The following is a 16,507-nucleotide window of genomic DNA, read 5'->3' as shown; positions in this document are numbered from 1 at the left end:
GTCAGCATGGGGTATGGATATATGGCTACAGGGGATACATTATTCTCTCCTCTCTTGGCTACAGCTGTAGAGGCATTGGCAGGAGCAGGACCAAGTGGTTGGTCCTGCTCTTGTGGTGGTGACAGCATGGGGCCGGATCCGTTTGGCGGAAAACGGCCTGCGTGCCATTTTCCGGAGGTGGGGACCCCGGTAAGGGTCTTGGCGTGAAGGCTGAAGGGAGCAGGCAAGCGCAAGGACTAACAGTGATGGCCCTCACCGCCAGGTGGCTGGGGAGTTCACACAGGGGCAGGCGTCCAGGTGAGCCCCGGCACCCTGCCATCCCGCAGTCTCTACCCATGCCAGCTGGCTGGGTAACGGATACCTCGGCTGGCAGAAGGGTCAGCCAAAGGGTCGGATCCGGTGGACTCATGCTGTGCCAATGCCTATAACAGCTGTAATCAATAAAGTTTGGCCAATTTTATCCACCTAATTTCCAAAGAAACTGTGTGTGAGTGGTCATTTGGAATAGGGCAGTATAAGGCTGGCCAAGCCTCTCCATCCCGAATACGACCTGGAACAGCAAATCCTTGTTAGTACATTCCCATGCTTGTACCTGCACACTTATTTGTATGAATGTCATCAACATACTTGAACTCTGAGTCATATGATTAGCACCCCTGGCCTTTTACTGTTTTGTGTTAGATCAAGAAAAGAGTCGCTCTTTAAAATCTACGCAGAGAACATTAATTGGATTCTGAGTGCACTGTTTTACTGTTTCTTAAGATTCACCTAAAGAAATTCACTCTCAAAATCTAAATGGTTATTACTTCAGCTCATATGGTGTAGGAAATGGGAATTTTGACAACAGCAACAAATGCATATTTAATCAGGATAAGGTCTTAGAGAACTGTTTTTGTTTATATCAAATAGAATTCCTCAAGGACAGAAATGTATACTGGCAATCTTCAGTCCTAATTTGACAGATCCTAGGGAGGAGGGGAATGTTGGATGTCCAAAAGGCTTTCAACTTATTTCCTGACAAGAATCAGGGATATGACAAACCAAAGTCATACACACACACACTCCACCACAGAAAGGTTTTCACAGCTACAGGTGGCTCAAAGAAATCACTGTGGTGGTGTCCCAGGCAATAGTCAACAGCTTTACAGGAAGTGGGGGGAAATACATCAGTCGCCTATCGGGTCTGCTCTTCTATGGAAAACATAAGTGAAGATGTGTGGGGGCATCTCATTTTCCCCTCTCCTTCAGTTTCCTCTTTTCCCTCCCTGAAAACCCCCGGAGTCTCTCCCCTCTTCCTGCTTCCTTCTCTCCCTTCCACCCAACAGTGAACCTCTCTATATCTGTTACCATCTTTAGTTTTCCCTCCTTCCTTCCCCTGGTAGCCTCTCCCTAGGAAAACTCTGGCCCAGTTAACGTGGTTGGGAACCTGCACGAGGACACCTCAATTTTGCCTGTATCCCCCGTTTCACATTATTTTCTCTTCTTCCTGGCAGCCCCTTTATCCTCACCTTTCCCTGCTTCCTTCCCCCCTTCCCACCCATCAACCAACCAATGAACTTTTTATCCCCCCATCTCCAGCTATATTTATTATTTACTTGATTTATACCCCACCTTCCTCCACAAAGCAGCTTATATAATTCTCCTGTCCTCTGTTTTATCCTCACAATGACCCTGTAAGGTGGGTTAGGCTGAGAATGTGTGACTGACTCAAGATCACCCAGCAAGCTTCCATGGCAGAGTGGGGATTCAAACTTGGGTCTCCCAGGTCCTAACCAAGAACCCTGCACCACACTAGCTTTTGCAGTGTGGCTGCTGTTGAACAGCAGCAAGCAGCCAGGCTTGGGTGTCATGAAAGTTACCTGCGGTTGTTGGCAAACCTGGCCCCAATGAGTTCTCCCTCAAAGGCCTAAACAACCCTGAAAAGAACTCTGTCCCCTCCTCCCTGATTTTTCTTGACATAAAACAGGATGGGCCAGGCTAGCACAGGAAGCCCTGGTTAGTATTTAGATGGAAGACTACTAAGGAAGTCCAGGGTCACTACACAGAGGCAAGCAATAGCAAACCACCTCTGAATGTTTCTTGCCTTGTAAAACCATACGGGGCCACCATAAGTCAGCTGTGACTTGATAGCACTTTCCACCACCACCAATACTGTTGTGGTTGCCTAGCAATGACTACTGAGGACAATCTGTTCTTAAACCCACAGACATTGCTTCTATTATTTTGGAAGGCTTTATTTCCTCCCTCCATATGTATGTGTCTATTTCAATTTCAGATTTTTCTGCAAACCTTGTTTTTTCTGAATTTCATAGAAAGATCTTGCTTGTCTGTCTATAGTCCCAGTCTCCAGATTTAAGTATTCACAGATGAGGCCATGCTTGGAATTAGATATCTAGATTTGTAGAGCACCCAGTTCAAAGTTCAGTGTCTTAAGATATTATAGAACACCTTTCTCTCATACATGGAGGTGACATTTGGAAGAAGTTTAATTCAGAGAGATGTGGTCAGACATTTCATACAGCCCAGATGTGAAGACTTGCTGTAGATTCCTATTTTCAAGAGTGCATAGAAGGAAGTCAGCATACCGATTTCAATGTTTTGTGTTTGGCAGCATACACAGGCACATATAAGAGAGGCACAGTGGCCCTCACAGAGATGTTCCTATCATTTCTCCTAATTTGGGTTCTTTTCTTTTCTTTTTTGCATTAACATTTTATTGGGTGTATCGGTTGTTTTCAATGCCATGGTAAATTCTTCCAACTTTTTATCTATTGGTTCAATAGTTTGTTTGAGCAGTCTGAGTTCTGTTTTTAATTGTCCAACCTCTCCACTCAGAGACTGTAAATCACTCTTAATTTCATTCTTTATCTCTGCTAGTGCAAGCAATATCTCATTTTTGTTGCTTTGGCCGGGGTTACTCCCTCTCACCGCCATTTCCTCTAGCAGAGAAGCCTCTAGGTCTGAGTCTTTTGAGCTTTCTACATCTATATTGCTCTTTTTAGGAGGTCTGTAAGGAGGATTTTTTGTACCTTTCTTTACTCTGGTTCTTCCCATGCCTGGCTTTGATGTTTATTCAAAAGTTGAATGTGTTATCTGAGAGCTAGTCATTAATCTTTTGCAGAAATAGCAGAAGCATAGAAGGGATGCAGCCGACCAGCTCAGCCACCACGCCCCCTAATTTGGGTTCTTTAACATCTGTACTGCTCTGCTTGGTTCAGTAAAACGCCTCCATGTGGTGGTTGGAAATTGCTTTTTACTAGAAACTGCTTTTTACTGGACAGAGACATGCTCATGAGGGTTAAGACAGTCCTCTACCCACTGCTGAAAATCGGAATTTACAGTACGTCAATTTTTTCCTTGTTTTCTAGGGATGGAGATCTCTGGAAGTCTTGAACAATGTTACATAACCACTATCTTAACCAAGTAAGTAAACAGAATGTAAAGAGCTAGTAATGACAGAAAAGAAATACAAATATCCCAGGTCACATTATTAAAGATAAAAAATGGTTCAGCAAAGTGATAGTTACTTGGCTGTATGAGTATTCCATTTTAGAACAACTGAGTAGAACTCGGACAAAAATGTGATCATGTGCCACACACATGAAGTATCTTTGCACAAAATGTTAAAAATATCACAGCTCTTCAGCTTAAAAAAAGATATGGTTAACTGGAAATATAATAGAGGTATGTGAAACCATGAAGGCTCTTGAAAACACTAACAGGGAACAGCTGTTCACTGTTCTACACAAATATAGAACAAGGGGGCACCTGATGGTATTAACAAGTGTACAGAATGAGTATAAAAAGTTTTCCCCCACACAATATGCAATAGATAGGAAGAAAAACGTGCAACTGGGTATGAAATGGTGAATATATAAATTAATTCACACCAGATAGGAATGGATGGATGTTTAAATAAAACTGGGGGGGGGTGTACATTTTATGGTGCCAGGAATCCATTCCTGCAATTTTTTTACATATTCGTTATTAGGGGTTCTCTACTCAAATTAGGAATAGACCAGTCTTTGTTCCACAACACTGCAGCCAGCAAAAAGGGATGGAAATATGAGAGTCATCTGTTAAATTCTTTGAGCCTTTGAAGTGCTGGAATCCAGAATTTCTGATTTTACTTACAGCCTAGCCCCTTGCTTAGAGTTGAAGAGTAATAAACAACTATGAATCCATAATAATTTCCCAGGTTGAAAGCTGCAGAGAATACAAAGATAGGAGGAGATTCTCCTTTTGAAGAAAGCTGACAGGAAGAAAACTGATTCATGTGAAATGTGGTATTGGAGGAGTGTTTCATGTGTGGACTACCAAAAAAGCAAATAAGTGGGTTCTAGGTTAAATTGTGTCTGAATTCTCCCTAGCAGCTGAAACAATAAGGCTGAGTCTATCATACTTGGTAACATGGGAAGACAAGACTCACTGGAAAAGACAATAATGCTAGCAAAAGTTGAAAGCAGGATGAAGAGGAACATAAAATAGATTGACTCAATAAAGGAAGCCATGGTCTTCAGTTTGCAAGACCTGAACAACACTGTCAATAATAGAATATTTTGAAAGTAATTAATTCATAGAGTCACCATAAGTCACTCTGGTTTAAATTCCCTTCAGTTTTGTGTCTAATAGGTCCACAGGATGCACTTTTTATAAATTTTGATTGACTTTTCTCAACATATTTTAGCAGATTATAATGTTATACCAATATCTGTAGTTTTTTGCTTAAATTTATCACCTTGCTTATTTGTTTGAACCTCTGACCTCTATCTTCACTCCTTTTTTTAAACTGTTATTCTGTTTTAGATTCACAGAAAGCTCACACTTTAAAATTTTATGACTGGATTCACATGTACCTTTTGCCATCTTTTCTTCCCCTGTAATCTTGCCCCTTAAGCAAAATTCCCAGTTTGATCTCCATATATCTGAAGAAGTGAGCACCTATAGAAATAATTGCTGCTCTTTGGTATAGCAACTTTAAGATTCTTCTTCACAAAAGGGGGTTCTCACATACCATATGCATTGAAAGTCTTTTGGGGCAACGTGGTACCCCAGCTCATGTATGGTTCACAGACATGTCTGTAAAATGAGTACCATAAACCAGAAGCAATCCAATCCTAATTCCTCAGATCCTTATTTGGAGTTCCTTGTTGTGTACCCAATGCCCTGCTTAGGCTAGAAGCAGGGTTGGTCCCACTTGAAGTACGAGCCTGGTTCCAAGCTATATGCTTCTGGCTCAAGTTAACCCCCCCCCCCAATTAACTTCATTAATCCCCTCAGACAATTTTCACGTGAGATGGTGAGAGCTGTAGAGGACAAATTGCAACTATCTGGTTTCTCTTGCACAGCCTTACTGTATCTTGGGTACTCAGGAGCCAGAGCACTAACAGAAGAAGAAGAAGAGGAGGAGGAGGAGGAGATTGGATTTATACCCCACCCTTCACTCGGCGTCTCAGAGCAGCTTACAAACTCCTTTCCCTTCCCTTCCCTTCTCCTCCCCACAACAGACACCCTGTGAGGTAGATGGAGCTGAGAGAGCTCTGAGAGAAACTGCTCTTTTCAAGAACACCTCTGACAGAACTATGGCTTGCCCAAGGTCATCCAGCAACTGTGAGTGGAGGAGTGGGGAATCAAACCCAGTTCTCCCAGATTAGAGTCTGCACACTTAACCACTACACCAGACATAGACTATGGGACACTGTCCTTTAAGTCAACAAATCTTGGGCCCACTCTGCTCCAGCTAGTGTTGCCAGGTCATACTTTTCTGCCAATGGGGGATTCAAGGGTCCTGTCTGGGAGTTCCTGCTGCATGTGCAAAGTGCATGTGGTGCAATAACGTCAGTTGGAAGTGACATCATTGTCACCAATGTTGGGGAGTGACACTCTAGGGTTTGGGCAAAACTCTATGGTTTGTAGCTGATTTTACCATAGAGTTTTGCCCAGAAACCAGAGCATCACCCCCTGATGTTGGTGCTGCAATGACATCACTTCCAGATGATGACATCGTGCCACGTTTTGGGGCATTTGCAGGTGGGGAGGAGCCCACAAAATTGGGGGAACCTCTGCCTGGACGTGGGCCCTGGTAACCGTAGCTCTGGCAGTAGGGAACTTTAACAAAAAATTTGTTCCATCAAATTATCTTTATACATTAGTATTCTCCAAACACTGCAGAGCTTGCACTCTGGCCCATATGCACGTATCCCATATGTACAATGTCAGTCTGCAATGGTAGAAACAATCAAACATGCCCTCTTAACATTGCTGATTTTACCAGGACATTCGGAACATGTATGTTACCCCAGTGCTGTCCAAATATCCTGGTAGATCAAATGATTTTTATACTTCTCATTTTCTCGCCGACCATTTTAATGAAACTACCCTTAAGGTAGCAATTTTCTGTGCTCTGGCGTGCTCAACAAGACAGAAGAACATGGTCTAGTATTTTAATAATTTTATTATTTCTATGAATTGTTCATTTTCTGTACAGAATATCTATTTTATGCATTCAATGTATATGGTAATAATAATAACAAACTAAAACTAGAAATAAGTGTTGTTAGTTTTGTTTTTATTTTGCTACAATAGACTTTGTTACCCTTTTACAATCATGTTGGCTATTATGCATATAAAACCCAAAACTCTATCCATTAATTAGAAGGAAAAGAGATTATATCACTGTTGTGTGAACTCTGGGGCATTGTGAAAGCTCCAAATTCTTTATTTGCAGCCATCGTCTTCTGTGGGGAACATTTAGAAGAATTTAATTCTTGCCTTTTCTGTGCTATTGTAAAATCTGATAGAGTGAACTTAAGAGCCTCAGAGTTTTCAGTTTAGAAAACAGATAGCTAAAGGGGAACATGATAGAGGTGTACAGCATTAGTAATGGGGTGGAGAAAGTGGATAGAGAGAACTTTTTTCACTTTAGCCATAATACTAGAATTCGTGGACATCCATCTTTCCTGTAATACTAGGATTCAATTAAGCTGATGGGCAATAGATTCAGAATGAACAAAAGGGTGTACTTCTTTAGTTAACAAGTAATTAAACTGGACTAGTGGACATAGTGATAGCCTACAGCAAGGATGGCAAATACAATGGCTATGAACTATGGCGTTTAAATAGAGCCTCCATAATCAGAGGCAGTGATATTCTGAATGCTAGGAAGAGGCATAATCAGGGGAAGGCCTTAGCCTCTATGCTGTTTGTTGATCTTTTGGGGTAACTTACTGGCCACAGTGCTTAACAGGATACTGGACTTCATGGACCACTGGTCTGATCCAGCAGGGTTCCTCTTATGTTCTTATGCATTAATTGAAAACAGGTTGCAAATTTACAGTGCAATCCTTAGCCGCATTATACCCTTCTAAATTCATTGAAATCAATAGTCTTAGAAGGGTGTAACTCTGTTTACAATTAGAAGTCAATGTTTACTGCTGAAAGGTAGAGAGAGGAAAGGGAACATGCGCCATCGTACTGGTGCATGGGTCTCATCTATAAAAATGGCTTCAGCGGAGCGGCGCTGTTAACGCACAGGACGGAAGCTATGGTGATGTTAGCAGCTGTCTCAGACCCGACCACAGGCTGGTGCTTCTTTGGTGTTACTTTGCTGGTAGGCGGCGGCGGCGGCGGCGGCGGCGGCGGCAACTCTCTCTCCTCTTCCTGCTGGCTGGCTCTAGATCGTTTCTTTTCCAGCCACGCTGGGAAACGACTAGGTTCCGGTCTTCCATCACCTAGGGTTATGGGTGCACTTGTGAACTGGCCTGGGTACGAAACTAGGGCGTGGCGGTCGTTCATTGCTAAACTCGAAAGGGAGACTTTGGGGCGCGTGGAAGACAGGGTTAAACCGTTGCAGTTGAAGGAACAAGTTTTAATCCCTTTAATCTCCCTCTCATCTCAGTAGAGCAGTCTAAAGAGGGAAACTATCCATTCAGACATTGTATTTCAGGAACATCTCTACTCTGACTAACGCAAAGTATATGTAAGTAACCCCAACAGATACTTCTAGACGTTCAGTTTTTAGGCTACTTTAATCTTGAATAGAGCCAAAGCAAAACTTTGTAGCCTTCTTCCTGACACTGAAAGTGAAAATGTCCGTCCTGTCCGCCGTTTACATCAAGTATTACCACTGGAAGGCGTTCGCTAGACTCAAACCAACCCACGTACATCTACTCCTTCAGCGGACTAACCCTACTAAGGTAAAGAGAAGAGCTCACTATCACTACGAGATGCTCATTGGTTGGCTATGCAGCGATAACAGCCACTCCCAACGCTTTAAGCGCTTCGCGCGTAGAACACTGTTTGGCCGTTTCCTTGGTGACCGCCTTTGGGCTGGCCCCTTTTCTCCCGTCATGCGCTTTCTCCAGTCGGCTCCTCCTCCCCTTCGACGGTAGCGTTGTTTCGTTTTGGGCTTTGTTGCCGGAAGTTAAGATGGTGGCCTTCACCGCCGAGTCGGACCTGGTCACAGGCTGGTGCCTTTTCGGCGTCGCTTTGCTGGTAGGAGACTGAAGGGCAGATCGTTGTGGTTTTTCTCTATTCTTCTTCTGCTTTGCGGCCTCCATTTCTGCTTCCGCCGCCTTCTGCGCGTCTCTTGCGCTGCTGCTTCCCTATTTTAGGTTCGGGGGACGGGGGACGGGACGTAATCCTCCCCAATGTACCTCCTTTTTTAGAGGAGGAGTGTGAGGTTTATGTATCTCCACGCGTACGAGGCCACTCTTGTACGTGAATACTTGGAAGTTAGTCATACGGTGTTCAGTAGGCTTACTTCCGGGTAAGCGTCCGTGGGATTGCATCCCCAATTCCAAAACGTGTTTTGTAGAGGAGCCTATGTTCGGACGCACGCGTGTATACATGCATTCCAGTAGAATTCAGAGGAGAGGCTTTGAGGGACAAGAGAGAGGCTGTTTTCCCAGGACCCTGGTTGTCTTCTGGTTGTTTTTTTAAGGGAAGCATGTGTGCATTTTTGTCACCTCATTAAAACAAAGGGCGGCTTGGTTGCCTTTTGGATTCTTACAGTGCAGTTCTTTAATGCTGCTCCACTTTTCAGTGGGTTTAGGATGCACTGGAGACTGTGTAATAAATTAGTATGTCACAGGGAGAGGTTTACCATAGCCCGGTAGCTGATGTGCTTGTTTACCACTTAAAGGGAGTGGAGTGGTTTGCTTCAGGCAGCCTACAGTAATATAATTCTGCCCTCTGAACACACCTGCCAGTTCTGCTGTTGTGTTCCAGGATTCTGCCAGATCATTTGTTTGGCATGGAAATATGCAATGTAAATCCCTGGGAGCAGGGGCAATTTTCCTCTTTCCTAACTTATATTAAGTACCACGTGTGTTTATAGTACTGCATGAGTATATAATATTCCTCACAACCACCAAGTTTCTTCCCGGGCCATGTCAGTCGTTCATTCACACGAACTGGGCCATGTCATGGCTGGACTGTAGCAATGAATGAGTGAAAGGTTGAGGAGACGGGGGAGCCTCATAAATGGACTTGCTTTCCCGCATTGAGATTTTTATATACTATATGTGTGAATCCATGTGCCTCGTATTCTGCATTGATTAATCCGAGAAAAATACAGTGTCTCGGTTCAAGCACCAATTGACATGATTTAGAATTCCAGCTTTGCCATTAAGCTTACATTAAAGGGATGGGGGGTAGGACTCTGTCCCTCTGTCTCTGAAGCTCACTGCAGGTTTTGGTGTACACATGTGCTTGATAGGATCATGCCACCCTTCCCCTCAAGGCTTGACAGATATTATTATGTTTGCATGATCACAGTCCCCCAAACATGTGTACAGTAGGATTCCTGATTTCTAAATATATTTATGTGCATATCATTTATCCTCGCAGTCGCTTTGGAGGCAATGTTCTTGTTTTGGGCGAGTCCAAAAAGGTGCGTGATACAGACTTGACTAGGATAACTTGAAGCATTTCATGAGTATGTATTTCAACCTAACAAAATTGTGATATCTTTGACTTGGTTACAGTAACTATTTTTGTATTGGTTTAGGTTATTCTGGCTTTCTGCTGGGTTTATGTTCGCAAATACCAGAGTAGACGGGAAAGTGAAGTCATTTCTACCATAACTGCTATTTTTGCCTTGGCAATTGCACTTATTACATCAGCACTCTTACCAGTGGATATTTTTCTAGTTTCGTATGTGAAAAATCAAAATGGGACATTTAAGGTATGTATTGATCACCTCCCCCTGCTGCTGCTGATACAATTTTCCCCCCAAATATTTTTAGTTCCTGGAAATATTTTGTAATTTCTGTTCTGTGTGTTGTGTTGTAAAATTGTAATCAACCCTTAGTCATTTAATTGAATAATGAAGGGGGTGTTACTTTTTTGAAATGATAATGGCGATACCATTGCAATTACTTGAATGCATGCAGAAAAGCTGCTAAACTGCAGAACAGAGCATTACTCAAAGAGATGAAGGCATGACTTGATATGGCTGTGAGCTACAAATGACTTCAAAATAGTTATGGAATTTGGAGTTTTTAAAAAATAGAAATCTAATTGGGTGTTGTGTCTCCTTGTGCAGAGTATCAGAGCTAAGCTGGTTTCTGTGATACCTTTTTAAAAAATAAAACAATACTTCTTTACCTTCTTCCTCCACTCTTGCCTTTCAGGTTTTGACGGCTTAATTATTATTTTTAAATAGTCTGGTTAAGGGAACATAAAAGAGACTATAATAATCATAGTTCAATGAAAGGCAGCAACCTACAGGTATGGTCTAGTTGAGCAGTGACATTCCACATTCTTCTAACCATGGTTAGAAGATTAGGAGTGGCTTGCAGATTCCACTTCCTCTTCCCACGTCCATTGTCCTGGCTACCATTAATTATGGCATGCATTATGTCTTTACTAGCAGACTAAAGCTACTGTTTACCATATGTGGCTTTTCAGTCTGGTTGACCACAGCTTCTAATGTCTGCTTTAAAGGCTGACTACGATACTGGTATGGGTATAGCCTGGTAGCATATTTAATACTAGCCTGGAAAAAAGGAAATAATTTACATGGGACTGGAAGCGAATGGGGAAGAGCATTATCCAGGTTGAATGATGGCTAAATTATATTTGAGTATGTTCAATGCTATTCAACAAGCAGTTTATGAAATTGTGTTGCAAAGTGTGGTGTGGAATGGGGTATAAAACCAAAACTGTCAGGTATGAGAAGAATTATGCACCGTTAAGCACATGCAGGTAGAAGCAGAAAGATCAGTCAGTCTCTCCTAATACTTCAGCATTATTCTAAAATACTTAGGTCGGTGTATATTTATTGGGCTTGTTTAAACAGAATGAACAACAGCAGTATTCTCATAAAATAGGTAATAGTTTGTTTGCTTTTGATAACGTCCCTTGGAAAGAAGTTGTAAAACAAAAATCTGTTAGTTTGACTTGTGGCTAAAAACAGGAATTAATTTTGAATATGTGTGAGCACTCAAATTGGATTTGTTTACCTACTATCCTGTCCTGAACTGGATAGCCCAAGTGAGCCCAATCTTGTCATATCTTGGAAGCTAAGCAGGTCAGCCTGGGCTAGTATTTGGAAGGAAGACCACCAAGGAATATCAAGGTTGCAACACAGTGGCAAACCACCTCTGAATATCTATTGCTTTGAAAACGTCATAAATGAGCTGTGACTTAATAGCAAAAGAAAGAAAGGAATCCACTGTCCTAAGTGTAGGTGTCTTTAATTTATGTCTCCTCTCTGTAACTGACAATACTTTATCTATGGAAACTTTGACAGACTGAAACACCTTTCATATTCTAGTCAGGGCCAGGGGAATACTGCACTGTGCAAGTTTGTTAATCCAACTCTGTTCTGTTTCCAAGATTCACTGTGCCTCTTTCAAAAGCTCAGTTTTTAAAGCGAGAACTAGAAGAAGAGGAGATTGGATTTATACCCCGCCCTTCACTTGGAGTCTCAGAGCGGCTTACAAACTCCTTTCCCTTCCCCTCCCCACAACAGACACCCTGTGAGGTGGGTGGGGCTGAGAGAACTCTGACACAAACTGCTGTTTTTCAAGGACAGCTGTGCCAGAGCTTGTGACTGACCCAAGGTCACATCAGCAGGTGCAAGTGGAGGAGTGGGGAATCAAACCCGGTTCTCCCAGATTAGAGTCCGCGCACTTAACCACTACACCAAAAGAAGCAAGATACTGAGGGAGGTTGGTTTGTAAGGGCCTTGAAGTCGTCATCTGATTACTGGAGATTTACCTCAGTTTCTAATTTCTTAATTTAAGAGACTTTCCAAATAATTTGGGACTATCCTCCCCCTAATTTGCTGCTTGGCCAACTGTAAGGGCCAAAACATCTTAATCCTGTTGAGATGGCCTTTGAATCTGGTAATACATTCCAAGCAACATGTTTCTTCGGCATGTTGTACTATGTAGAATGCATGCAGATGTATAGAATGACACAAGCAGAGAGCAACTCCTAATAGCTCAACTAATTGGGGAACATTTGTGAAGATAGGATAGCCCAGGCTAGCCCCTAAGCAGAATACCAGAGTTGCTATGCAGAGGCAGGCAATGGCAAACAATCTTTGAATGTCTGTTGCCTTGAAAACCCTACGGTGTCACCATAAGTTGGCTGTGACTTGACAGCAAAAATAAGATATTCCAAATACCAGTTATAAAGCTATAACAGTATTTAAAATGATGCATCAGAAGTTTTCATGGTTTTTTTGCAGGCCTGTTTCTTAAAGGTTTGTGTCTTATCAAAGGGTTCATTAGTTGTCTCTCTGCCATTTTTTCACTAAGTAAGTTGTTCCAAATTCAGAAGCAAGCTACCAGGGTTTTTTTAACTGAGGATCTCGTTTTAGTTGAGGGTCTTGCTTTCAACCCCCCCCCCAGCTAGGTGTTGCATATAAGTAAAAGACTATTCAGTTGCTTTTTTCATTGTGGAAGAGGCTTTCTTCTATTTTTTCAAATATGGAAGTCATTTTTAAAAATGGCTTTTATTTGTGCTTAGAGACCACAGAAGCTATACAATGAAAAATATTGTTTCACTACCCTTAATATGAGATTTCTGTTCTAACTCCTAAGCAGTTCTTTCAAAACTTGGCAGTTTTCTTGCTGATAGCTATAGCAGTGTTTCTGGGTGAGTCAACACAAACCTGTGAAGTCTTGGGGAGAAAAACCTCTAAAAATAATTCTGGGGGGAGGGGGGAAGCACTTGTGCTTTCAATTTTTTTGAAGGACTTTGACACAGACTAAAATGAATGTGTCACCGCACAACACCGCATAAAGTAGAAAGTTTTCTCAGCATCCTATGAATGTTGGCTCTGGCTGTTTCTGGTCCATGCAACTACCCTGGGCCATTAACATCAGTATGCTGTGAAGTAGTGGAGGGTTTTGGTTTTTTTAGTTTTTAAACTCTCATTCTTGCCCCTTTTTTAATATGCAGGATTTTTTTTAGTTACACTGCCACAACCGTCAGGATTTGTTTTAGTCACACCGAACAATAGAAAGCATCTGCCTTCTGTGCATTATTCACAACACCCTGATTGCATGAGTAGCTGAATGTTGCAACAACATGTGCTGTCTTGATGCTAAGATGTAGTTCTCAGAAATTGCTGAGATCTATAATAGTTGTCTTGATCTGATAGATGGAGATGTGTGAGGGTAAATTTTTATGCATCAGTTCCAGAGCTGTTTGCTTTATGTCAATCACATCCTCTTGCTTTTTGAATGCTGTCTTATATATGCTGCTTATTGGCTTCCTGGAACAACTCCTGTTTAAACTCCATTCTTAGGTTGTGAATAGATAGCTGTTTATTGGAATGTCTCATGTTTGTTGTGGTTATATGAGAGTGACTTCCTTGGAGACTGTTATATCAAGTACTTGTTAGTATGCCAAGCCTGCTAAAGTTATTCTGGCTACATAAATGTGAGAGAGATTGATGTGATTGTTGTATCAGTGACTACAAACTTAAAGCATGCACACAATAAGTTATGTGAGAACTGCTGTAAAAAAAGAGGAAAAAACAAGATTTAACACCTGGGTTATTTGTTTATTTTATTCTACTTTGCTGTTGATGAATGTCAACCCTCAGGATGGCTAGCAAGTAAGAAGAACCAAGCCAGAAAAATAACAATGACTGTAGCTATAATGCAATAATAATATAAAACCATCTGACAGAAGTCAGTTCAAAATTCTTGGAAGAGTTCCTAAAACCCAGTGGAACATTCAACAAGATCCTAAAAGTATGTCCTGTTTTCAACAGGTTGGAGTGGAGGTGCTCCTTCAAGTGTCCTGGTCTCAAACTATTTGGGGCTTTAAAAGTCAACTTTGAATTGCTCTCTAGAAACTAATAAGCAGTCAGTAGGTGACAAAGTATTTGGTCATTGTGGTGGGTTCCAATTGGATCTCTTGCTGTTTCATTTTGGAACAGCTGAAGTTTTCTGAAAAGTCTTCTAAAGCATCCCCAGATAAAGTCCATCATGATAATGTAATCTGGAAGTAGTTATGTGACCATGTCCAGGTCTGCATGTCTAAAGACTGGCCACAGTTGTCAAACCAACATAAGTTGGTGAAACATACTCTTTGCAACCTCCTCAGCCTTCCTTTCAAGAAGCAGGGTAGGATGTGGGAGCAGTTCCAGGCTATGAACTTGCTCCTTCGTGGGGAGTGGAACTTCATAAAGAACAGGTTGTAACCCTAACCTTGGGTCAGTGTTACATCCAATCATCAGCATCAGCTCTCCCATTCTGATTGGGTTAAGTTTCAATTTGTGTATCCACATCTGCCCCCACACCACCTCTGGACACCAGTTCTTCTGCTTTCCTATGTAATATGTCAAAGAAAAGAGTGGTGTGCCACTTCCATACTGTTGGCACCATATTCCCGATCTTCCCATGTTTATATGGATAAATAGCCCACAATCAGAAAAGATTGTGTAGGTACCTACAACTATTGTGGTTGGTTTTTTTAAAAAAGAGATTCATAATTCTGTCACTCATTTGGTGTTATAGGTAACTTTCTCCTACATCTCTTTCACTTATTGGCCTGTGAAGGGGCCACTTGGCTTGTAGAATCAGCTAGAGGATGAACTTAATTTCAGCTTTTTTCAAGGGAGACCATCTGCAGTTCCCATTTTCCCCCATATCAATCTTGATCTAATTCAAGGTTATAGTAGTAACATTGCTCCTGTAGAGAAGCAGCATATATGAGGATTCTATGAGATCCTATCTAGGCAGGGACAAAGTCCAGACTTGCTTAGTCGCTTGATTCTGTGACCATCAACCATATTCTGGGTCCATACAGTCAAAATCTTACAGTATAGTTGCCTCATTTTCCCACCAGTGTCTTTATCCACCAACTTCATTATTTTTCCTCACTGTGTTATGTTTCATTCCTTCCCAGTCATCTTTCTGTTCCTGTCTATATTGTGGTCTGCAAATAAGAAACAAAGTCTGCAACCATAAAATATTGGATGAGGTTGAATTTGGGGTAAGAAATGGGGAGTTCAGAGAGTAAAGCAGAGATCAACATTGTATAAAATTTTTCATCCTCCTGGTTACTATTTGAATGGCATATTCTTGAAGAAAATGTGGTTCTCTCATTGCTGGTAAATCATGTGCAAGAATTTTTAACAGGTCTTAACACTTAGAAGATTTCCCAATGTATTCTGGTAAAAGCTTCAGAAGAGATAAGAATGTAAGATGATATTTAGTTATTTGTTGAAGGTACTTTTCAAATGGGAATGGGCCTAAATTTTACACCTGTGCCATGGTAAATGTTGGATTGACTTTGTCTTTTTCAAGTGTTACTTAATTGGACTTGACTAAATGACAAATAATTTCCCATTTGCTTTCTAAACCTTAGTTACTTGTAGATGTCAATATTTACTGTTTGACACTTAAAACAAAAAGTAGAGATTATTGAAGAGGCTATAGAATTAATGTATCCCAGTGATCAAATTATGATTCTTAAAATGGTTGGTTGCTACACAATGACTACATTCTATAATGGTATAGCCTGCCTCTGCTTTCTTTAAGCCTAGTCAACCAGGTGTATCCTCCATCCTCAAAGTCCTAATTTGCTAGTAAGATGGGTCTTAGAGTCTTCCCTGCTTCCAAATTACAGCTTCGCTTACAATATCTTGTTAATCATTAGTTTTGGAACCCTTGGTGATACCCAGTGGTAGTTCTCTATATCTGACACAGCAGCCATTCAGCATTGCTCTTTAAATAAGTTGGTAGTGGTCCAGTCTGCAGCTGTACTGAATTTCATTTCATCTAATCATGCAAGTTAAAAGGCTAGATGTAAACTAGAAGTCACTTTTATAACTGTTCTTGTACACAGAATATACAGATTACTGTTTTTTTCCTTGTTAACATTTTTAGGACTGGGCTGATCCAAATGTTACAAGACAAATTGAAGATACAGTACTATATGCATATTACAGTGAGTATTGTAAAACCATTGTATTCATGTACCTTTGTGACTTATTTTCTATGTGCTTACAGTGGATTGGATCCAGACTAAGTTTTTG

General features: G+C 41.4%; 1 protein-coding gene across 1 annotated transcript in view; it reads left to right on the top strand.

Annotated features, from left to right (window-relative positions):
* Positions 1-8,397: 8,397 nt before the first annotated feature.
* The window catches only part of LMBRD1 (LMBR1 domain containing 1), an 81,096-nt gene continuing 72,986 nt past the window's right edge, over positions 8,398-16,507 (top strand). The window contains exons 1-3 of the mRNA XM_015422294.1: positions 8,398-8,493; positions 10,010-10,186; positions 16,359-16,419. Of these exons, the coding sequence (XP_015277780.1) occupies positions 8,428-8,493; positions 10,010-10,186; positions 16,359-16,419 (304 nt within the window). The 5' untranslated portion in view covers positions 8,398-8,427. The remainder of the gene's footprint in view (positions 8,494-10,009; positions 10,187-16,358; positions 16,420-16,507) is intronic.

This window comes from Gekko japonicus, unplaced genomic scaffold, assembly GCF_001447785.1.
Source record: "Gekko japonicus isolate JY-2015 unplaced genomic scaffold, Gekko_japonicus_V1.1 scaffold627, whole genome shotgun sequence".
NCBI lineage: Eukaryota > Metazoa > Chordata > Lepidosauria > Squamata > Gekkonidae > Gekko > Gekko japonicus.
The sequence above is the reverse complement of the archived record's forward strand: the minus strand, read 5'-3'. Positions and strand labels throughout refer to the sequence as shown.